At 34.1% G+C, this 25,646-nt stretch overlaps 2 protein-coding genes across 6 annotated transcripts in view; one reads left to right on the top strand and one right to left on the bottom strand.

Annotated features, from left to right (window-relative positions):
- The window catches only part of LOC150093499 (uncharacterized), a 166,446-nt gene that overhangs the window by 79,889 nt on the left and 60,911 nt on the right, over nucleotides 1-25,646 (bottom strand). Inside the window, exons 4-6 of the mRNA XM_090413640.1 lie at nucleotides 18,866-19,049; nucleotides 15,885-16,031; nucleotides 1,294-1,657 (exon numbers count right to left, since the gene is read on the bottom strand). Of these exons, the coding sequence (XP_090269766.1) occupies nucleotides 1,294-1,657; nucleotides 15,885-16,031; nucleotides 18,866-19,049 (695 nt within the window). The remainder of the gene's footprint in view (nucleotides 1-1,293; nucleotides 1,658-15,884; nucleotides 16,032-18,865; nucleotides 19,050-25,646) is intronic.
- Nucleotides 2,313-21,695, top strand: LOC150093500 (uncharacterized). 5 transcript variants are annotated; one of them, XR_016550447.1, is made up of 4 exons: nucleotides 2,313-2,458; nucleotides 10,583-10,658; nucleotides 14,377-14,604; nucleotides 21,438-21,695. XR_016550447.1 is itself a non-coding variant. In XM_090414025.1 (4 exons), the coding sequence occupies exon 4, from the start codon at nucleotides 18,129-18,131 to the stop codon at nucleotides 19,452-19,454; it is 1,326 nt and encodes a 441-aa protein (XP_090270151.1). In that variant the 5' UTR covers nucleotides 2,313-2,458; nucleotides 10,583-10,658; nucleotides 14,377-14,604; nucleotides 16,144-18,128; the 3' UTR covers nucleotides 19,455-21,018. The 5 variants fall into 5 exon arrangements, 4 of the variants coding, with proteins under 4 accessions (XP_090270151.1, XP_090270152.1, XP_090270155.1 ...); XM_090414025.1 differs by lacking the exon at nucleotides 21,438-21,695 and adding an exon at nucleotides 16,144-21,018; XM_090414026.1 differs by lacking the exons at nucleotides 14,377-14,604; nucleotides 21,438-21,695 and adding an exon at nucleotides 16,144-21,018.

Raw genomic sequence — 25,646 nt, 5'->3', positions numbered from 1 at the left:
AGTAACTCCACCTATTCCATTGGTCTGAGCCTCTTCTGCAACGATATGTTACATTGTTTGTAACTTGTATTTGAAGCTATTTGATGGGTCAGTGTTGTGTAGTCTAGTGTCTTGTATCATAAGTATATCGGGTCTGTGTTGAAAGATTAACTGTTAGTTGAATTGATGTTTTATTATTTAGTCCGTTTACATTTAGTGTAATGATTTTTAGATTGTGAGTCATAGTTAGAAAGTTTTCTAGAGCCTTTTCTTTCCAGACTCTTAGTTAATTTTTTTGGGGGGGTTTTGACTTCCAGCTTTTGGTGATGTTAGGCGTAAACTTCATTTTTGCTATCTTTACTGGGGTCTGTTAAGTATTCCATTCTGATTTCTCTACTTCGTTTTCTAAATCCGTTTTACTTTTTTCTGTAATTTGTGTTATCGAGATGGTTTGAATTATTTCAGTGTTTGGAGATTCTTCATCTTCAACCGGGCAATTATTTAATTCTTCATTTGTGTTATTCAGAGTGATTTTTTTTTTCTCTGTAGTTTCAGGTTTTGTTACTTTTTCTGAATCTGAAACTGACTTTTGGCTGTTAGTCTCCTTGCCTGCCCGGATAATCCCTTCCTTTGCCTTTAGCAGAGAGTTATTTCCATTACATTCCTTGTGCCCCTAGGTGTTAAGCCCTGGGGTGCTGCTCTCATTGACCCGATTCTCTGCCTCATATTTAATAGTTGAAAATATTTCCTGGAAGTCTTCTGCTTTTTCAAGCTCATCGCATGTGCTCAGTTGACTACCCGAATGGCGCGCGGCCAACATGGAGGCATATGTCTGCCCTGGACATTGTTTAATATCGTGTCCGATTCTCTTGCATTGCTCACATTTCGATGCTGTGCATTCTCTTCTTAGATGACCTACCTGCTTGCATCTGAAGCACACAGGAGGTCTTCCTGGAATGATCACTAAGCCTGGCATTTTAGAAACTTATAATGTACGGGATATTTTCTAGTCTGGCATCGTCATTCAATGTGTTAGTCAATCTTTTTTTTTGTTAGATAATACATGCGCCCAATACATTTTCAATACATTCTATTTTACCAAATGATTCAAAGTGCATGCCAACTAATCTATTAGATATTTGCGAGGCAACGAATTTTCTAGATCTCACAATGGGGATAATTTCACATGTATGTTATTAACATTAAGTGATTCTAATTTAGCAAAATTTTCTTTCAAGAAAACATGCTTAAATGAATTATGAAAATATAACTGAACTTTAAGGAGTCAAGGTGCCATACATCGGAACCTCTTACCTTGCCTTTCAAACTTTCGATGATATCCAGTTCTGTATATGGGGCACCAGAAGGATCACACTTTAGGATGCAGGCCTTGCTCGAATCTAGTTCATCGGGGAGATTCAACGATGAGAGAACATCTGAATTGAAATCCTTCGTTGTACTGGCAGCAGGTGACTGAGAGATGGTCGCTGATGCCTGTTCCATTGTGTTAAGTAGCCTTGTTACTGTAGAGACTGGGGATGTATCCTTCAGAGATCCAGTAGCCTTGGCACTTGAAGAGGTATTGTCAGATGAAACATTTTCTTCCGGTAGTTGTTGAAAGGCCTTAATAGGTGAGCTTGTAATAGCAGTTGAAGATTTCCCCGCGATCAACGACATGCTGTATGAAAGCAGACGGTACGTTAAGGGCAGTGTGCCCGCACTGGTAAAGGCTTAAGCCGCACTAATCCTCTTACCTACTATCACGAACACTAAGGAGCACACAAAAACACGTCTGCTCTGGTCAGAGTCCGACTAAGCCACTGTTACTGAGCTACACAGGCTCTCACGTCTGTTTGATAAAAGAAGTAAGCCAGTAATATTGTTGTACCCGCCGAAGCAGATACTTCTAATTCCTCACTTTTTTTTTTTTTTTTGCACTCTGCAATCATTTGTTCAGCTGTTTGTTGACATTATTCTAAGTTTTAGAAATTTTATTCTATATTATTTTCACCATGTAAAGAAGGTTTACATCTATGCAACAAAAAAAAGAAAGTTCAGTAGTATTAGTTTTTTTTTTTTTTTTTTTAAAATTCCAAATATGACGACTTTTACTGCTGCTGGAAATAACTTTTGTCTTAACAATAATCTCCTTAGCTGCAGGTAAAGTCTAAAAGCTACTGTGAGAGAGAGAGAGAGAGAGAGAGACTACTTTACAAGTGACACTAAAGAGCCTCAATCAGTGTTACGTAATACATCAGCAGTCTTGTTTTGTTATCATAAACTTCTAAATTATTTGATGCAGTTTTTTAAGAATGAAAGGCGTAATTGAATTTTAAAAAAATAACAGATGTGTTGTAGAAGCGATCACCTTTTTTGGGGGGGGGGGACCTACCCTATTCCCTGCTTGTGTTAAACAGTTGCTTTAAAATATTCTGAAAAAAAAAAATGCTATGAAGCAAAATTTATTGCAATAAATCAGGTTTGAACATTACTTTTTATTTTACCTTGAACTATTACGATGTACGGAAATTTGTATTGCATGTTGTTAACCTTTCATGAGTGGAAGCAACTTAAATAAATATACATAGGATGAATTATCTGAGACGTGTCCTATACGGAATCGATTAAAATTTTATGTTTATTTGGAAGTATTCCAGCCCCTCCCTTTACGCTGCTACGAGTACTCATAGTAAATGAATTATAAATGTCTACTTTCGCATTTCACCCTTTCCAGAGAATGTACACTTCACATGTGAAATGATTACAGATTTTCGTATTATTACCTGTAAAGCAAAGTCATCAAAGCACGTCCTTCAAGCAATTGGTGAAGTATTCTACGAAATTTGATTTTGAACAAAAATAAAAATAACAAAATCTGGAACGTGAACAGCCCGTTTTTTTTTTTTTTCCTTCGAAATATTTCGAAATAATTATCTTGAATTAAGTTCTTCGAGAACAAATAAAATGTATTGCCGAGTAAGCGATGACAAAATTAGAATAAATAATTTAAAATGTTTGGTTCTCCAAGATGCATTATTTAAGTGAAGAACGTATGCAAGATCTTTGATTTTGTTCTGACATTAAAAACTACAATAAAAAGAGAAAACAAAAATAAAAATTTTCTATATTTTTAGTCTATCGAATATAACAAAGTCCAGTTATCCAGCATGGAACAAAGAACTACGTTTCTTGTTATAGGCAACTGAGAGACAGCTATGATTGCAAGATAATCTGATTTAGTGTTCTCTTCAGTGTGAAGGATTAGCACACCTAATGACATGAAGGCCAAATTTATCCATGTTCTTTCAAAAGATGACATGCATCGTGTCTAGATCTTGCTTTACGTATATAGACATCCTGGCCAGGTGGGAGGTTAATATATATTTTTCAAAGTACACAATGTTATAAAAATATACCTCTGGATTTTTAAACCGTTAAATTTCAATTACATTGGGGAAAAAAAAAAAAAGGTAACATGCGCGCACCTTAAAATTACATCAGGGTGCCAGAACCCCTAACGCTGACAATGATTACATTAGAAGATTCTAATAGACAGTATGGTAGGGTTTTCTAGGACCTTTCTTGAAGGTGTTCTACAGATAGTCGACCTTCATCACAGGAAAGTAGAATTTTTTTCCTTCCATGAAATTCTGGATGGAAAACTTACCTTATAACTTGCACTATTTCAGATAACACTACAAGAGTTTACGATGATCTCTGAACTTCAATCCCCTCTCCACCAACATCCCCAAGTCCCTAGCCTCATCAATCTCTTGAGGTAATGTTCTGTCAATGCAATACATTGCTTGTAATATTTTAATCCCAAAAATCCATCACTTCACACTTTTCCACATTGAACTGGCTTCTGTTATCCATATTGCCTGTTTATTTACAAACGTATGTACAAATTAAACAATAATGGTTCAACCACAGAGCCTTAGACACACCACTGTTCACCTGCTTCATATACTACTTTGGAATCTGTCCATGAGCCATTCTCTTATCAACATCACTAGATTAATACCCATCCCCATTTGTTCTAATTTGCATAGCAGTAGTTCATGGTGTATCCTGTCAAAACCCTGAGCAAAATCTAGCAGTATCAATATGTAGAAATAATAAGGTGACTGCCAAATATTTCTACTTGGTGTTATTGCTTTGGGTATTTTCTCTGTTCATCCACTTCATACCATCTCCTGTTTTGTGGATAACTCGTGATGTCTCAACCAAATATTCGCCACTATCTTTTGTTCTCTTTCATTCAATTTTTTTTTTTGCTCATAATACTCCTTTAAGTTTAGTGTCAAGCCTTCTGTCGGAAGGGCAGACACAATTCCTCTTTTCTTAGATGTTACCTCCATTCCATCTGAATGCTGGAATATCGTCTACCCTTTCATTACCTCCATCATTAACTGCACGAAATGGTTCTCTATCGAGAAATGCTGTGGTTTCATTCTATCCTGCTCTTTCTAATTCATGATTCCACGTTTTTAAACTATTCACACTTTTTTTATACAGTTCCCACTGCACGAAAAGTTTTGTAAACCTGCAGTAGTTTAGTACCTTGCATTGCCTAATTATCTTCTGCTATTGTTTTTTAATATTATAATTCTGTTGTGTTTTGATTGATTTTTATAGTCATGAAACGATGTTCTAGATGGAACTTTCGGTTTCAAAGCCTTTTCTGTAAGATTCAAACTCATTTCTTTTACCCTTTCTTCGAAGGGATGCTACTAATCTAAGGAAAGGTTCCTGCATAATACGATATATGAAAGTAAGATGGTAGAGACCGAATTCCAAACCGTGAGAAAAGATTGAGAATTCACTGATCAATACCATCTGAAATGGTCAAACGGAGTATTGTGTATGTTTCCGTTTTAATACGACTAATGGATTGGAAACTGATATTTCTGAGCAACTTGAAGAATTTTCTTTCTTTCATTCACCAACATCTGAAGTGTTGAAAGATGCAGGCATTTAAGTGCGATTGAATTCTCCGAATAGTATACATCACAGCAGATGAGGACTGCGAAGTTTCTAATAGTTGTATATGCTAATAAATGCTATTTGAACTATGCTATTGCTGATTAAAATGGATGCCATATGGACACGATTAGCTGTATTGCATTCATTTGGATATTCTACTTCAGATTTCTTTTTATCAACAGCTGTAACACTAGCAGTTTGAAAAAATGACGGAGAACGGTGAGATGGTTTAAAATTTATTATGAACAAGAACTTCATACAAATGAAATATTTGCATATTCAATTTCTCAACATTTCATCATTTTTTTCCATTATTTTTAACGAATTTTCTTCGTCAGTGTCACAACGGATGGCAAAATGTGATCATACTTTCTGGTACTGCCATCTGCTGTTTATTTCATGGAGTGACTATCCCTGGCTGAAATCACCCTGAAGAGATTAAAGCTGGAAGTGCAACTATTTTCACCATCACTGTCTTCCAGACCATCAACTTGAAATGTCAAGAATTTCCAAGATCGAGGACATTTAATCATATAGTCATTTGTCAGTGATTCTTTTTTGAAACAAATATGCAAGAACAAGCAGCACTAAAGAGGAAAACAAAGTAGTCCATGTATTGGCATTGAATGAATCCCCAGCATGTTTGAAAGCACAGAATCACTTTTATTTCATTTACATGACAAGAAATGGAGCATCATAACATAACACAAAGCAAGAATAGCAGTTAGCAGAATATTTTAAAGGAATTCTATGAAAAGTACGAATGGATTTAAATGATGCTATTTGAAATGGTTCCCAATAATTTTTGACAATATTCGACCTCTTCCGCTTAATATTATATGGCATCTTAATTTTTTTTTTTTTTAATATCATGAAAATAACATCTATTTTTGCATTTTAAAATTTCACTAACGATTATTGTACTGAATTTATTATTCAATAGTAATCGTTTTCCCAACTTTTGACTTTTATAATTTACAATAGCCCTTCAACAACTCTTTAAATGTCAGTTTTATTCGAGTAAGCATTTATCTCTAAGCAAATCACTTTGCAATAAGTATTGAGAAAAACCATCATTTCACGTAGTTTACACGTTGCACACTGCACAGGCATGCATGGTTGGCAAATGCTAAGAGTAAAAGGATACACTTTCTTCTAACAGATGGCAAATCAGAACGAAACTCACCAGAATGTCATCTTTTGAATGAACTCATCTGTTTCCAAATCCTAGTTCAGGAAAGCCTCTGCACCAAAGGTGATGGACACATTAGTGGCAATAGCCATTCTTGAACTCATAAGTAGTGCTTGCATATCACTGATTGGACCTGTATATTACAAAAAAAAAAAAAAAATTCTAAATTCATTGTTTTTTCTTTAAATAATATTTCTTGTTTTGATAAAAAAAATTGAGTTCGCAGAGGACAAAAGATCAGATATTTTTATTTTAAATACAAAATAGTTATTTTTATCATACACTAATATCGAATAACAGCACTACCATATTCTGAAATCTCCACATAAATCAGTATGCGGATTATGTTTGTATTAAACAAGAACTGGAATATTTCATTGCAATAATCAAATTGGTCTTTATAATTTAAAATAATAAATCTCTTTCTAGGGAGATTTTCTTGGAAACGAGGATGGAGTTTTGAGTTTAAACCATTGCGTAAAACCTCCATTTTACCTAAAGAATGGGTGGTTGGGTGTACTAATGTAAGAGCGTATCGATTGGTGGCTGAGGACAGGCAGAGAGTGAAAGTGGGTAATAGAAAACTTGGGATGACACCATCTGCATGAATAAAATTGTTAGAAAATTTTCTTTTTTTAATTGTATGAAGAGCCAAAGGCTTCAATTAAAAAAAAAATTTCTTTTTTATTATGTCGCTCTCCTATTAATGATTCGAACTGACTTTAGAAAATTGTTGTCATACCTTCGGATCTGAACGATGTTTTCAGTGATTCTTATTTCTCTGGTTATAGTTATTATATTGTATGCATTACTTAGCGATTTTTTAGACAATTAAAGTTGTGTTAGCATTTTTGGTTGATACCAGTGGTGAATTACTTACCTTTTAATGTATTAGCAGGAAATAACGAATCGGATAATGTATTTTTGAAGAGTATGGGGGGGGGGGGTTAAAACGGCATGGGAAAGGCTCATCTCCCTAAAGCCGTATCAATCCTATATCATACTCAGATAAGTTTAACACGAAAGTGTTCGTTAATATCAGACTGGAACAACGTAAACCACAGCAATATAATTGAAAATTTGCCTAAGTAGTGTTTTGGCTGTATCATCAATTCCATAATTCTGGCATCCTGAGTACTGTGCCATGTACAGATGTTGATTAGGGAAGATCTTAATTACTATTCCTTTCAGTTTTACTTTTTAAGTTTCTCATTATTCATTATTTTAATGTAAATGCCTGACTATATATTAAAATTTTGTAATAAACTATTGAAATTGAATAAAACACAACACTAAATAAATACTAGATCAAAAATCAAGTTAGAGAGATGTTTACTAAACTTTGCATTTTTAATTTTTTATTTATACATATACTTAATAAGTGCAGGCGAGAATAGCTACCGACCTGGTTAGGAATACAAAAGAAATTATGAGGTAAAATTAGCTGTGCAGGGCAAAGGAAATCCCCAATATCCTTCTCTTTCTAGTGGCAAGAGCAAAAGTTATTATGGAAAGATAACTTTAAGTAGTTCTGCAAGTATCAGGGTAACCGCAATCACAGAAATAATTGCATTCGTAAGTGAATATTTTTCCGAGGTTTTACATAAGATTGCAGCTAAGTCAGTTCCTGCTGTGACAGACAGTGATGTGATTTTCGAGAAACTATGAGCTGGTAATATATGAAATGGAGGGCAGGCAATATTGCAAAATCTCAAGTGGAATCAGCCACTTGAGATTTTGCATTTGATGATATAGTGGGCATTATGTCTGTGTACAGGGGATGGATTGGGTGTTTGGTAAAATGGACAGGAAGACGGTTGTCAGAGAGAAATCAAAGAGTAATGTAAGGTCGTGTGTAGCCAAAGTATAAGTTGGTCACCTGTGGTGTGTCGCAAGGCTCTATTCTTCCACATTCCAGAGAACAGTCCATTCCTGTTTAATTTTTCCATTAATGATACTGAAGTTAATCCCAACTGTCCCAGACGTCTATAGACATCCAGATAAATCTAGATACCCTTCAGACCACATGTTGGAAGAACATGGATAAGAAGTGAAATTTGGAAGGTTGTCGTTTAGGTGGGATAATCTTTCACATTAAAGAGAACACTTAATCCGATTATGTCATGTTCATAGCTGTGTCTGAGTTGCCTATAAGAAGAAACTCAGTTGCTTGTTCTATGCTGGGTAATTGGATCTTAGTTGTATTGGATAGACTAAAAATATAGAAATTTATTTTATTTTTGTTTTCTCTTTTTATTGTACAATACAATTTTAATTCCTGGACAACATAAACATCCTTGTATTGTTTCTTCACTTAAATATTGCCTTACCTTGGAGAACCAATTTCATTTTTAATTTTTTTGCACTAATTGTTTCTAATCGCTTACTCGACAAAACATTTTCTTTGTTCTCGAAGAAATTAACTCATGATAATTATCTGAAATATTATTTTAAAAAAAAAATACTGCCCATTTTCCAGATCATGTTATTTTTATTTTTGTTCAAAATCATATTTCGAAGAATACTATACAGATTTCCTGAAGGACACACTTGGGCGACTTTGCTTTACAGAGAATAACATGAAATTCTTCAATCATATTACTACATTTTTTTTTTCTCTTTATATCATAGTCTACTGTTCTTGGCACTTTCACCTTGTTGGTTTCCCTGCATAATTGGTCATTACAGAATAAAATTAACGGTTATGATTTAAATTGATATGTATATATTTTCTGCTAGTTCAAAGATTATGCTCCAATTTCAAAGTAAGGGATGCTTTTGCTTATATTCTATCATTCAAAATATGTATATGCACATGAATCGAATGTGAAATTTCATTTCCATGTTTTTACAAAAGAACTGAATTTTATTTAGCCTTTGATATTCGTATACAAGCATTTGTTTCTGTTCCACTTCAAACTCTCGTCTCTTCAGCTTTTCGTAGATGGGAGCAACATGAAAAACAGTACGTGGGAGGGGGGGGTATAATTGCAACACTATATGCTGTCCACTGATAATGAACACAGATTGATTTTTAGATAAAAATCTTTATATTATAAGTGTTAATAAACCGTATAACAGGTACTCGAGACCGCGTGAGTCTCGAAGACCTGTTTTTGAGAAAAAATTGCATTTTATTGCAATAAACATAAACTACGAGTCGCTAAAAAGCCAAAAGGAGAGTCTTTGCCAGATAAGATTGTGCCCTGAGACAAACAATTAAATATCGTCCCTGATGGATTATAAGCCAAAAATATAAGAAAATCTTCAGTTGCTATTTTGTTTGTGTTACAAGAGAAACATTAATGAAAAACATAATATAATAATATTTAACTATATATCTGGATAGACTATAAAAGTTTATAAAATTCACATCGCACAATACTTTATGGCAGCATTTCCCAAACTATATTCCTTGGAAAGTGAAGAAGTGTTCTGTGAAAAATTTAATGAGTATTATATGGTTTTAAATGCTGTGACAAGTTTAAACATGTTTGAAAACCAAGCACTCCTCACTTTGCTTGCAGAGTGTGCTGTTAAAGCCAGCGCACCCTGGCCTTGACTCAGCATGCTGCCCACACCTCCGAGCGTGAAGTACAGAGTTTTCTAGTCGTGTGTGCGACAGCTCACACGACAGGCTTGCGAACATTTTAGAACACTTGCACAACTTGCAATTAAACCTTTTGCAATGTTTTCCAAAATCGAGCGAGGACAATTCCTGTGTTCTGAATCAATTTACAGTGACAGCTAAGCCAGCAGGCTTCAGCGGAAGTGATCTGATTTAAAACAAAAATACAAGAAACTGCCATTAAATTATTTCTGGATAAATTTAACAGAAGAGTACCCCAGCGTGTCAAAACTAGCTATTCTTGTTTTACTTCCTTTACAGCAACTTATTTATGCGACGCAGGATTTTCATATCATGCGGAAGTGATCTGATTTAAAACAAAAATACAAGAAACTGCCATTAAATTATTTCTGGATAAATTTAACAGAAGAGTACCCCAGCGTGTCAAAACTAGCTATTCTTGTTTTACTTCCTTTACAGCAACTTATTTATGCGACGCAGGATTTTCATATCATGCTGCAACCAAATCATAGTCCAGGAACACACTCGAGGCTACCCCAGATATGATAATTCAACTTTCTAATATTATGTCTGGTATCAAAAGAACTTGCAATTCAAAGACCCGAAAACGTCGAAGTCATTAAGAATGTAATTTATATATATATATATATATATATATGCTACTTTATTTTATAATTTTTATGTGTTTTGCTTCAAATGTTAATTATATATAATTAACATTTGAGGATAAATATTGTTTTTTTTTCCTCAGCTCTTAGATTTACTCATTTATTTTTATATATTATTTATATCTACCCACCTTACAAAATAACCAAGATTTTCCGTTAAAATTTCAGGATTTATGAAGTGTTTTGTCGTAGGAAAAGTTTGAGAAGCGCTGCCTTATGGGTTGTTCCTTTTAGTTTCTAATAAGTGAGTTCTAAAATGTATGACTATAATTTTTTTATTATTAAAATATAACAATCATATATTTAACTGCAATGGGAAATGGCGCTGTTTTTTTTTCTTGGTAAACTAAACGGCGTGTATTTATAAAATATCTTGTTGCCTTAATAAGGTGCCTACTGCAAATATGGCTGAACTAGCACCCTTGTTAAGTGGCGCCGTGGGGCAGGCTGCCTCTATTTTACACCTGTTAACAGTACTGGCCAAAAGCATTTCTCTTGACATATAAAGGTTTCTAACGAAACTCCTTTTTGTAGATACAGTTTTTGGTCATAGTGCAAAGATTCATGCACGGATTTGTATTAGAATTTCGAATCTATCTAAAATACTTGACCATTTTAGAGATTATAAGTGGCCATTGCTACATGCTTATTTATATTTCAGTACGATGCAATTGTTGGTTGTAGTGGCTTTAATGGAGTGGTTGGAGAGGACACTGAATGTGAAATAAATGAAGGATTGGGAAGAATTTAAGAGTAGAACAACTTCTACATTTCTATAAATAATATGACCTTATAGTAGGCAATACACTTTTTGAAGTACCAAACAAAGACTCTATTCAAGGAAATCCCTAAGAGATGTTGCATGACACCAGGCTAATTAGTCATAGTAGACCACTATGACTACTAGGCATAGTAGTCAAAAAACATATAAAAAAATATATATGAAATAATAAGTGACTAAACATTCTTTATTGCAAAATATATATAAAAAAATGAGAAAATGCATTGAATAAGCAAAGAATAAAATATAATATTGAAATACTGCAACCCTCATATAAAAATGAATTTAAACCAGAGATTGCATGCATGCAAATAACAGTGGACAAGACTTGATGTTATCAAGGAAATAATTAAACCAACGTGCGAATTGTTTGATAGACATACGTGTTAGATATACTATATTTTTTGAATACCGGCAAATCACATATAAGAGAAAACTAATTTGAATTTATTACTCCTATATATTTCGCTCAATATATCATGAGCTTCTTTCAGGGAGAAGACAGAAAAGCTAGTAATTCTGAATACAAGAATGAGTCATACAGCATGCGTATATTATCACGTGACTCGATCGCATCTGTTTAGTAGGAGGAAACACTTGCTTAATAGATATAGCGAGTCCTTCATTGCGAAATTATTTGATGACATCATCTCTCTTCCAACTTGCAATCTGACGTTACAAGGATCAACAGACCCTTCCTTAAAGGATCAACTGAAGAAATATCAAGGACCTTTCTTAGTTATAATTTGCACCATCTTCAAACCAGCCAGCCACGAAGTTGCTTTCTTTTTTTTTTTGTACAACCTATCAAAGATCCATTATCACCTTTATTCTTGCTTGGTGTTTATGAAACACCCTGTTCTCATATTTGCTGCTATGGAGAGATTGACTGTTTTGATACTATTAGAATCGAAGAACCTCATGATTATATAAGATATTTTGATTTTGAAGGGTTAGGCATTGCTTCTCATGCATTCGACACTAGATATAGAGTTCACTGGAACCGTAAAAAAAAAAAAAAAATGCTGCACTACAATACGTTCAAATTTGATTGTCTATTTTTTTAATCAAGTGAAGCTTTGTGCTACCATCCTAATCTTAATTGGAAAGACTGTATGCCTGTTTGTAAGTTGCGAGAAGTGATTCCTGTTAATCAGTTGCAATTTTTAATATTTTATATAATTATTCCTAAATGAATTTATTAATTATTTATTTCTAAATGAATTTATTAATTATTTATTTCTAAATGAATTTATTAATTATTTATTTCTAAATGAATTTATTAATTATTTATTTCTAAATGAATTTATTAATTTTTATTATTACTTAATTATATATCTATTCCTATGTCTCTGAACTCTAATAGTGTTTCCTTCTACTGGATAGCTGCGACCCACATGAGATATTATACACATGCTGTGTGAATCATTCTTTTACTCAGAATTTAAAAGTTTTTCTGTCTTCTCCCTGAACAAAGATCATGACATATTGAGCGAAATGTAAAGAGTAATGTAAATGTAATGTAAAAAAAAATATAAATGTAAAGTATATTTAGTTTGCTCTTGCAGGTTATTCAAAACCTATAGAAATAAATTAAAGATCAGCACACAAAGTGTTAAGATTTTCAAAATTACGAAAGCGAAACCTTTCTATTCTACAAATAAGTTACTTCAGTGAATAGAAAGACGAAAAAAGGGGCAAGTAAAAGAAAAATTTAAAAAGCAAGGAACACTATCGAAGACCAAGAAGTAAGGATAAAGAAGACTTCAAGAAAAAGCAAAGGAGAATTGGATAAAGTAACATAAAGAAATTAAATGTGAAAAATTGTGATAAGGAATATTGAATAATTGGTCAATCTAACCTCCAGTCCGACATGAAACAAAAAAGTAAAGAAGGACGAGATAAAAAAAAAAAAAAAAAGGAAAGTTACTGGTAACAGAGAGATAGTAGAAAGAGAGAAAGATGGAATATCTTGAAGACTTATACAGTAAAGAAAACATGAATAGTGAAATTACCGAACAAGAAATCTTGGGCCAGAGAAACCACATGAAGAAATTTAAAGAGAGAACAATGAATTTGCTGTCTGGAAAACTGATCTGCGATAGATGAAACAACCTGCTGAAGTTGTAAGAATTGTTGTGTTGTGTCGTGTCTTCCCAGATTCCATCTCAATAGATTAGGATTAGAAAGTACTTGATTTCTAGGAAAGTTATAACTGTATTAGCAGAGATTCCAAGGGATTAAATACAGTTATAAAAAAAGAATGGATGAGGTTGTATCTGATCATTGGCTTTAAATCAATAAAACAAAAACTAAAATGAATGCTGACAGTGTCAAAAAAAGTAGAAGATAAAATTGTAATTAGAGACAAAAATCATCATCATCATACGTATTAAGGATTTAGGCCGAGTATGGCCTGTTCCGGCCTTAGAAGTCATCGTTGAATCGTTTAAGAGGACGTCCTGGTTTTCTTTTTCCTAATGGCTTGTACTTTAAGGCTTGTTTTGGTAATCTTTCTGTTTTCATTCTTTGAACGTGTTCCATCCATCTATGTTTATATTTTTTAATTTTTTCAATTACTGGTTCTTGGTTTAATTCTTTCATAATATCTTCGTTTCTTTTGTGATCAAATAGGGTATACTTTGCAGTTTTTCTCATAAACTTCATTTCTGCTGTTATTAATCTTTGTTTGTCTTTTTGTTTTATTGTCCAGATTTCGCTTCCATACATTAAGACTGGTAGGGCTAACGTATTGTATACTTTTAGCCTGGTTTGTTTTTGAACTAGGTTTGGTTTAAATATAGAGTTAATTACTCCTGTTATTTTTAAATATTTTGCAATTTTTATGTTTATATCTTTTTCATTTTCATAAGTGATCATACATCCTAGGTAGTTAAATGAATTCACCTGTTCTAAGATCTTGTTATCTAATACTATTTTAGTTCTTGCTGGATCTTGTCCTTTAAAAGCCATGGTTTTTGATTTTTCGGTTGATATTATCATACCATAATCTTTGGATATCTCATTTAGATTTAAAATAGCTTTCTGTAAGTTATCTTCAGAATTTGTAATTATTATTTGGTCGTCTGCAAAGAGGAGAGTGTTTAAGTTAACTGTAGGTGAAAGTTTAATTCCTTGATGTAAATTTTTACTCCATTTTATTATTATTTCATTTACGTAGATATTAAAAAGAGTTGCTGAGAGGGGACATCCCTGTCGGACCCCTTGGTTTATCTCTCTTGTATATGATGGCTCATGATTTAACCACGCTACCAGCCAAGACGTCTTTAGACGTTCAATTTATCATGGATGCGAAGTGCATATTAAAATTGTAATAGGATTGATATTGCATTGAAATATATGATGGATACGAAGCGTATGCGGATGCGTATTTGATCCATAATAGCCGGTAAGGTGGTTAATCTTATTTGTATTTGATTATTTTCATATATACTTGTGACAGCTTTTAGGATATTATTTGGTATTTGTCTTTCTTTTAATATGTTAAATAATATGTTTCTTTTAACTTTGTCAAATGCTTTTTCAAAGTCAATAAATGCAATATGTGTTTCTAAATTATATTCTCTACTTTTCTCTATTATTAATTTTAGGCAGAAGGCTGGGTCTATACATGATCGTCCTTTTCTAAATCCATTTTGTACCTCTAGAATAAAGTTTTCGGAATATTTCATTAGTTTGTTATTTAAGATTCTGCTATATATTTTGTAACATGAATTTAGTATAGTATACTGATACCTCTATAGTTTTTAAGGTTATCTCTATTACCTTTCTTAAAGATAGGAATCACAGTTGCTTTTTTCCATTCTATTGGGGGGATACCAGTTGAGTAAATTTTATTTAAAAATAATAAGAGTCTTCCTTTGAATCTTGTTCCTGCGTATTTATATAGTTCTGAACCTAGCTCTTGAGGTCTGAATCTAGAGGTCAAAATGATCAAGTAAAATAAGTCATATCTTAAAGGAATAGAGTGCGGTGAAAATATGAACGAGAATTCCTATGGCAAAAGAAGTGTTAAAGAAAAGAAAAATACCATTTAATACAAGTAAGATTAGTAAAGACATGAAGAAAAGAAAACTAACAAATAACTCTTGCAGAAATAATAGAATCGAGTATTGAAAACAGTCATCTCGTGCCACACATGAGGAGACAATAAATGGATTATAGATGTGTTGGAAAGGGAGAAATGGATTATAGATGTGTTGGAAAAGGAGAAGCCAGAGAAAAGATGACAGCTGAAGTATACATTCTCAGTGGAAGTGTTTACATTCATCGGAACAGGTTATTAAGCTCTTAAAGAGGATAGCCAGAAATAGGGTGATGTGGAAGAGGGAACTCTGCATATCCACAGGAATTATCCCTTAGAATGATGAAGAGAAGGAAATCCAAAGAAATAAGAACAGAGAAGAATACCAACCACAGTGGCTGTTCGTGTTACCTACAACTGTAAATCACAATTGCTCATTTTGTATTAGCTGACACCCAACCAACTGAATAAAGTGGAATTTCTTAAGAAATTCACTCCCAGATTGAAAAGCTATCTTTAAACATTGACTATTATTTTGCATTTTATGTGTGCCAGAAATACATTCATATCTAACGTCATCCTTAGTTAATCCTGAGGACATGTTCAACTTCCGATGTAATCTGACCCCATGGCTCTCCACTTACCTCATTATTTTTTCATGATGCCTTTTGCAAACGAAATCAGGTTTTCTTACTCCATCATTATAAAGAGTGATGATACTCACTGTTATTGTCCATTGAAAGTTTTTAGCGTTATTTTTGTGTCCACTGTTCATTACAGATATTAAATTTCTAGATTAAAATTCATACATTAATTGCTATTAAATATTAGATAATATGTTGAATATTTTATTTACTAAATGGAGTTTTAAATTAGCATTAATTACCTCGTTTTCCTTTACAGATTGTTAAGTGGTTTACTCACATGAGATATTTTGCCTATTAATGCATTAAAACCAAGCCAATAACCAGCAATATGTGAAGATTGTTAAGTTGTTGGAAACATTTCATGCCGGAATTGCAAAATAAAAATCAAATAATTCTGAGGTGGTTGAAATTCTATTGTCGTAAGGAAAAATCATCAAAATGAGAATGGAATCAATGACCCAAATTCAAAAAGCAATGATTAATTCTCCTCCTAGAATAGTGAAGATGGCTCAATCACATTTCCTATTGAAATATCTTAACTGAGATGAAAATAGTGAAAAGTATTTGCATGTGATCATGCAAGAAGCAGTTTGTATATCAGAGTTGCCTAAACTGACATCAGAAAAAGCACAATAATCAGTGAAATCGTAAAAAAAAAAATATTATTGTACAAAGTATGCCAGAAAGCCATTAATCTGTCAGAACAACTTAAAACGCTCGAGACAATTCATAGCAATCGAACAATAACAGAATCCAGTAGTAAACAGTTATGCGAAAAATATGGGAAAAACTTTCATCGCCGTGTCAGCCTAAAGAGACACCAGATAATAAACTTGAAAGATGAAGAAAAACATTCCTTCTGAACGACATATCAGAAAAATTTCCTTGGTTTAGCGAATCTTCAAGAGCATCTGAAAATGCAATCAATCGAGAAGTTATTTCCATGTGAATATTACATGAAGAACTTTTACTCGCTTATGCACAGAAGTGGCACAAAGCTACAGTGAACTGGAATGAATATATGTTGACATGTGAAATATGCGACAGGCAATTTTCCAGTTTGTTATTTGAGGATACACAAATTGTGGTTTATGCATCATAAAATCAAGTAAGAAAAATGCAAGAAAACATATCGCTTATAGTCCTGTGTTCAAAGACATAAAACTGGCTCATACTAAGAAACGTTTTCTTTTTTCCGAATGTAAAAAAGGAATTTTCCTGTTTTAACTCTTTTGAACTGCATTTGAGAAATTCTGAACATGACAAACACTTCCTGATTACATTACTTGGCACAAATCAAGCAAATACAGCCAACCGCAAATCAATCTTGAAATTTCCTAGTGGAGAAAGGCATTTCCTGTGAAGTAAGAGCCAAATCATTTTCCTCAATGGCTTCTCTTAAAAGATATTCTGCTGTATACATGAATGAGTAGCCTTTTCAATCCCAAATATGCTATAAGACATTTGCTTTCTCTCAGACAAAAAAACACCACATAGCTAGTGTGTACTTGAAGGATAATCCTTTCACCTGTGAAACATGTGACAGCCTTTTATGAAAACAGAAAGCTTTTATTTCACATCAGAGAGGTTCACAGAAAAGAGAAGTTGTATGAGTGTGAAATGGCTATAGATATAGACAAAGCCTTAAAAAGCATCACAGATATCTCACTGAAGAAAAATCTTTTAATTTCTTCTGTAGCTGTAGGTTTTCAATTCTATGGTCCCTTAAAAGGCAACAAGATCTTCGGGCACTCATTGAAGAAAAGTTTTTTCGTGTAAAATACATGGCAAACAATATTCTCAGTCATAAAAACCACATGAAAAGACACACTAAAGAAGATTACTCATTTACATCCGAAATTGTTACAAGAAATTCTTTGACTCGTTTCAACTTAGAATACATGAAAGAGTTCACAGCAGGTAGAAACCGTTTCCATGTGAAGTATGCAACATGAGAATTTCAGACAGTTCGAGACTGGAAAAATATCTAAGAATTCATACTGGTGAGAAATATTTTCTAAGCGAAATTTGCAACAAGAAGTTTTTCAGACAGTTTTAGTCTGGAAAAACATCAAATAGAGCACATACTAGTGAGAAACCTTTTCAGAGTTCGAGTCTGAAAAAGCATCTAAGAGTTCACACTAGTGGGAAACTTTTCTCTGCAAGATTTGCAACAAGAAATTCTCAAATGGTTCGATTCTGAAAAGATATCAGTGTTCATACTGGTGAGAAACCTTTTCAATGTTAAATTTGCAACAAGAAGTTTTCAGACAGTTCGAGTCTGAAAGTCATTTAAGAATGCATACTGGTGAGAAATCTTTTCTCTGCGAAATATGCAACAAAACGTTTTCACACAGTTCGTTTCTGAAAAGACATCTAAGTGTTCATACTGGTGAGAAACCTTTTCTATGCGAAATTTGCAACAAGAGGTTTTCAGACAGTTCGATTCTGAAAAGACATCTAAGAATTCATACTGGTGAGAAACCTTTTCTCTGTGAAATTTGCAATAAGAGGTTTTCAGACAGTTCGATTCTGAAAAGACATCTAAGAATTCATACTGGTGAGAAACCTTTTCTATGTCAAATTTGCAACAAGAGGTTTTCAGACAGTTCAATTCTGAAAAGACACCTAAGAGTGCATACTTGTGAAAAACCTTTTCTATGCGAAATTTGCAACAAGAGGTTTTCAGACAGTTCGAGTGTGAAAAAACATCTAACAGTTCATACTGGTGAGAAACCTTTTCTCTGTGAAATTTGCAACAAGAAATTTTCAAACAGTTGGGGTCTGAAAAGTCATCTAAGAGTTCACACTGGTAAGAAACATTGTGTATGCAAAATTTGCAACAAGAAGTTTTCAGGCAGTTCGAGTCTGAAAATTCATCTAAGAATTCATACTGGTGAGAAACCTTTTCTATGCGAAATTTGCAACAAGACGTTTTCTGAGAGTAGGAGTCTGAAAAGTCATCTAAGAATTCATACTGGTGAGAATCCTTTTCTCTGCGAAATTTGCAACAAGAAGTTTTCAAACAGTTCAAATCTGAAAACTCATCTAAGAATGCATACTGGTGACAATCCTTTTCTATGCGAAATTTGCAGCAAGCAATTTTCAAACAGTTCGATTCTGAAAAGACATCTAAATATTCATTCTGGTGAGAAACCTTTTCTATGCAAAATTTGTAACAAAAAATTTTCAAACAGTTCGATTCTGAAAAGACATCTAAATGTTCATAGTGGTGAGAAACCTTTTCTATGCGAAATTTGCAACAAGAAGTTTTCAAGGAGTGCCAGTCTGGAAAAACATCTCAGAGTGCATACTGGTGAGAAACCTTTTCTCTGCAAAATTTGCAACAAGAAGTTTTCTTACAGTTCGAGTCTGAAAAAACATCTAACAATGCATACTGGTGAGAAACCTATTTTCTGCGAAAGTTGCAACAAGAAGTTTTCAGACAATTGGAATCTGGAAATACATCTAAGAATTCATGCTGGTGAGAAAACGTTTTTATGCGAAATTTGCAACAAAACGTTTTCAGAGTTGGGGTCTGAGAAGACATCTAAAAATACATACTGATGAGAAATCTTTGACTTGTAACGTGTCCAGCTGCATGTTTTCAACTCTAAGTTCCCTTAAAAAAAACACCAGAAATGCCACCATGTGAAAAAATAAAAGCTTTTTCGTGTAAAATATGAGCGAAACAATTTTCTGAATAAGGCTATCTTAAAAATCACATGAAAAGACATGCCAAATATGACTCCTATGCATGAAAATCTCTCAAAAGAAAATTTTTTTCGCCTGGTCTTGCCTGAAAAGACACGAATGTTTTCACACAAGAAAGAAACTTTTCCTTGTGAAATTTGCATCAAGAGGTTTCACATATTTCGCATTTGTGAACTCATCTAAGAATATATAATAATTAGAAACATAGCACTTGTCCAATGCAATTAAACATTCTCGAGAAAGGAATATCTGGTGACCCACTCAAGAATTCAACACAGCTAATGAGTGGTGGGTGAATGTGAGTTCTTGTGACATATGTACAATTATATTTGAATTTCTCCAAAAGTTGCCCTTTTAAGCACAACTTAAATATATTCCTTGTGAATGGGCTTATTATTATTTGTTTTTCGAAAATAAATAATACATTAGTGAGAAACGCTGCTTTTCCAACTCTCATTTGAGTTGGAAAAGACTGAAGAAAAAGTCATGGCAAATTTAGTAAACAGCATGAATGGTGTGGGTTTTAATATCACACAAAAAATGAACTCTTGTAGACAATGTTTAGTGCTATGCAGTATCTGGAACCTGTTGATACCAAGCAGATATTTTCCGAAGTTACTCCAAGTGTTCACTATTTGTTTGCTTAATTTTTCTACTACCTTTGAAAAAAATCCTCTTGAAGGAATGGATACACTGTTTCCCAAACCAACTACATGCGATTTTCTTTTCTTGATTGTATTCGGTCAGTTTCTCGCATGTTTAAATTAAATCGATGGCTTTGCATTTGACAATGAAAAGAGATCAAAGATCTGTTTCAGAGAAGTGTTTGAAGAGCTTGGTTCTTCTCGTAAGAGGGAATTGAAAATTATTTCAGATCACTCTGATTATGTTCTTTGGTGAGAACTCTCGGGTGAATATTTTTCATGCCAATATCTAATAACCATGACAAGTTTCTGCCCAACCTTTTTAATGTGTAGCACACTACCCCTCTTCCTTTGAGTTTCACATTTTAAAGGCTGTCAGAGTAGGTAAGAACATGAACGGAATGAAAGTGGGAAGATGAAGCAGCTAGTATATGGAAGTGTGCAACTTCATTTTAATAATTTTAGATTTTTCATCATAAATATCAAAAGACTTTTTCAGTGACTTTTTTGAGTGAATAAAATTTTAGTTAATTAGTTTTATTAATTTCTTTATTTATTTTTCTTTTTTCCCTAATTTTGTTTTCACTACCATTTCATATGTTCCATGTCTTTTTTGTTATTTTTTAATTTAGTGTGAAATGAGAATTGTATTCATCCACTTTGCAGACAATTTATTATGCTCAAAATGTCGATTGCAATTTGTAATTTCTAAGCAGTTTCCAATGAGATGATTCACTTTCTGAAATTCAATAAAATGCAGTTCCTTTTGTAAAGTTGTGAGAATATTTTAATAATATAATTGCTTTTAACAAATAGTCATTTTAATGTATAAGCTTTTTAAAAAATTATAATAAAGTGGTTTCGGATATGACAATGTCTCCAGGGATATAACTGGAATTCAATTCTAAAAAAGCAAATTAGATCAAATAATCACACACACATTCGTTTCTCTACTTCAAAATAAGACTTGTACTGATCTCCTTGATTTTTTTCATGGAAATATTACTTTCAACTTCCTTTAGGAAACTTCACCTAAATTGAACTGATCAAGATATTCTCTTATATTTATGAGAGCGATTTACCTAATTTCTAATGCCATTTGTAATTACTATTCAATATTTTGTAATTTATTTCACTCTTGATGCTCTTACTATTACTATATATGCAAATGTTTCTTTCCTGTATGGTGTAGTTTTATTTGAGATGACACCAAACCCACCAGATTTTGTACATGATCCAACCCATTTCTAAAAGTGCAGTTAGACCATTAGAAGAAGTGTTGGCCTTTATTATAACTTACATTGGCAAAAGGTATGATGACATTCAAGAGACCGTTTGAAAAAGTTAACATTGTTTACTATTTTGGAAACGTCTACAGTCGACTGTAATTGCCAAGTGTTTTAGGGTCAATTATTAAAATTTCAGGATTTATTTCATTTATTAATATATATATTCCAATCACTGCATTGTAAAATAATAAAACTGGTATCATGGAAATGAAATGAAAATACCACTGTCATACTGGCTGCAAAGACAAAACATCAACTACCCAAGTTAAAACTCCAGTTGTACTGCAGACAGATGCCAAAATATTACCTCAATCCTAACTGAATAACCATATCAGCATGTCACATACTGGACTACATTAACTCAACAAAGTTAAGTAGTGATTGTTATAAACATAACTATCTCTACTTAAAAGCCACCTGCAGATTCCTCACCTCCAAATCAAAAAATTAGAGTAATCAAAGATGTGTTGAATGATTTGCATATTTATTGGAAAATATGAATTAGCATCATCTAAATCTACTTACTTTGTAGATTATATAACCATTTAATCATATATAAATGTCATTTAAATTACAAGAAAATGGTTATTTGAAAACATTCAAAAAATTCGAATAATTTTTAATGTGATTCAAAGTATGACATTATTATTATTATTCTGGGCAACTCCAAGGAGTCGACAGACTCATCAAGGGAGGCCCTAACATAATGTCAAGAACAACTATTCAACATTCACACAGTATCTATCATACCTTGCCTTGAACTCATTCATGGTTGTAGCACCCACAAGAGACTCTGGAAGCTTATTCCACTCATTCACCACTCTCCAAGTAAAACTCTCTAACACCCTTGTCAACCACACTCTTGCCCAGCTTATACATGGCCCCTAGTTCTCCCACCACCAGTCATATCAAAAATATCTTCTGGATCAATCTTATAGAAACCCTTCAGTAATTTGAATGTCTCAATCATATCACTCCTCCTTTGCCTATCGACCAATTTCTGCAACCCACAAATCTTCAACTTATTCTCATAAGGTTCATTCCACAGACCTGCTATCATCTTGGTCACTCATCTCTGGATCCTCTCCGCTTCCTCCCCATCACGAAGAAACCCTGGTGCCCATAACTGGGCACAATAGTCCAGATGGGGTCTTATCAAGGCTCAATACAGAGGAATGATGACTTGTTAGTCTCTGCATGTTAAAGTATTTTTCAGAAGCCAAGTGATTTGATGAGCTGATTTAGTCACTTTTGCAATGTGCCCCCTAAACTTCAATTCCCTATCCACCAGCACTCCCAAATCCCTGGCCTCATCAATCTCCTGAAGTACGGTTCCACCAATGTGATATACTGCTGCTATTCTTTTCACCCCAAAGTGCATAACCTTACACTTTGCCACATTAAATTGACATCCATTTTTCCTATCCTAGTCCTCCAAACTATCCAAATCATCCTGTAAAATTTTGACATCCTGTGCACTCACAATTGCTCTACCCAACTTTGCATCATCAGCAAACAAGTGAACACTTCCTCTGAGATCCTTTCCTATATCATTGATGCACAAATTGAAAAGCAGTGGTCCAAGAACAGAGCCCTGCAGCACATCACTTGTCACAAGCCATCTTTTAGACTCCACTCCTGAATAAACCACTCTCTGGTATCTCTCCTTCAACCACCCTCCTATCCATCTCACCAACCCTATATCTATCCCCATCTGCTCCAGTTTACTGATTAGGGTTTCATGTGGTATCCTGTCAAAGGCCTTGTCAAGGTCCAGTAGTATCACTGTAAACCCATTACCCATATCCACTTCAGCCGTCACTGTGTTATAAAACGTGAGCAAGTTACTGACGCATGATCTACCCTTCACAAAACCACGTTGTCCCCCATACAATATCCCATTTTCTTCTATCCAATCCTGTATTCTTTACTTGACTAATTTCTCTAAGACCTTGACAATGATTCCTGATATGCTAATCAGTCGGTAATTTACAACAGCAGTCTTGGAACCACCTTTATGCAGTGGAACTATTTTCCCCTCGGGACTAACCCAGACCCGAGACTCAAATTAAACAAAATGGTCAAGGGCACTGACAATTCTTTAGCTGCTTCTCATACAACACGAGCTGGTATACCATCCAATCCAATAGATGTATTGACATTGAGGTTATGCAATAGACTGCTCACCTCCACTTCATTCACCACAATTCCCGTATGATCTACTGGTTCATTTGTTTCTGCAATGTCACCACCTGGATGATATATTCTTGCAAAGTGCTCACTCAGTAACTCAATTATATCAACTGATTTAGTTACCTCCCTACCATCGGCATTCTTTAAAATCATTTTGCCATATACATTTTTCCTTTTACTTGCAACATATCTAACAAACTGTTTAGGATTCTCTTTAGCCTGCACGGCCAATGTTCTTTTGTAATCCTTTTTTGCTTTTCTTACCACAATCGTTACCCTTCTGGCCTGTGCTTTATACTGTTCATGTGCCTGCCGGTCATGTTTCTCCTTAAATTCCCTCCATAGTTGTTTCTTTTTTTTGCAGCTCAAGCTTAATGGTGTTATTCATCCATTTAACCCCTACTTGATTTATTATTCGGAATCTAGGTATACAGTCAGCCATTGCTTCGTCTAAACACTTCTTAACTGCCTCCCATGGATTATCAACTTCTAGTCCTTGCAGTTGTACATGCCATGGCAGTGAACCAATCAAACTCCTAAGCTTGTCATACTTTCCAGCCTGATAATTCCACATGTACCTTGTCTTAATTGAAAATTCCACACCTTTAGCCACCTCCCAAGTCAAGACCCTATGATCGCTCTCACCAATTGGAGGCAAGGTGGTCATATTTGTTACAGCCAAATCCTCAGATGTAATTACTAGGTCAAGCACTCTCTGACCCCCAGTATTTTCCATTACATGCTGTCGCAGATAGTCAGCCCTTAATAACCGTATAAAATCCAATTCCTTTCTCCCATGTGTCCTCTCCTCACTCCAATCAATGCGACCATAGTTGAAATCTCCCATAATAATTACCCTCCTTCCACTCATTTCTTCTATTTGCTTGTGCATACTGTCACCACCATCTTTTCCATCACCTGGTCTATAGCAGCACCCAATTGTATATTTAGTTCTGCTAGCCACAATCTCGCACCAAATGGCCTCAAGTGTGCTCTTTTCTCTATCCTGCAATTCAACTTCTATTCTCCTTGGCTGCAGCTCATCAGCTATCATCAACAATACTCCTCCCCCCATTTTATTCTCCCTGTCATTCCTGAACACACTATACCCATCACATTTAATCCCACTAGCTATATCATCTACAGTCAGCCATGATTCACTAATACCAATAACCTGTGGTCTGGAAGTGCCAACCATGGCCAGAAACTCTTCCTTCTTGTTCCTAATACTCCTAGCATTAGTGTACATGAATTTAAGACCCCAATTAGCCCTAACCCTACCTTGATGCCTTATATTAACTATCCCATTCTGATTTGTTCTTATTCGCTCAGGCATATTATTTTCATTCATACCTTCAACTGCCTCCCTAAGGACTGTATATCTACCCCCCCTTAATAAATCTAGTTTCCCTGAATTTGCACATCCACTACATTCAGCAACACTTTCTCCTTGCACCGTAACTATTCAAATGCAAGCCATCCATCTTATATAGATCCTTTCGCCCATCGAATTCACTCCACACGTCCACAAATTCCACACCACTCGTCATACATAACCCATGCATAAAGTCATTTGCAATTATTGCCCTCCTTTTAAACATTTCACTGTCATACCATGGCAAAAGACTAATCATTCTAACTCTCTCTCTTTTCTTTTGCTACCTCAAACAATTTATTCGGGTCCTCTATCATTTCCATTTTATCTCCTTTCAAATCATTCGTACCTGCCACAACAATCATTTCTTTCACCCTTTCCTTTTGCTCTCTAATAGACTCATTTACATCCTTTATGATCGCACCAGGGTAGTACAATTTTGTCAAATCCTCTGCAAACACACCTCGTACTAACGAGTCTCCATACAGCACTCTATCCTTCATTTTGTTCATGTTCACACTCATACGCCTATTTTTCCTGTCAT

Source organism: Typopeltis vanoorti, chromosome 24 (genome assembly GCF_054136105.1).
Source record: "Typopeltis vanoorti isolate ZY-2024b chromosome 24, IOZ_Tvanoo_1.0, whole genome shotgun sequence".
NCBI lineage: Eukaryota > Metazoa > Arthropoda > Arachnida > Uropygi > Thelyphonidae > Typopeltis > Typopeltis vanoorti.
The sequence above is the reverse complement of the archived record's forward strand: the minus strand, read 5'-3'. Positions and strand labels throughout refer to the sequence as shown.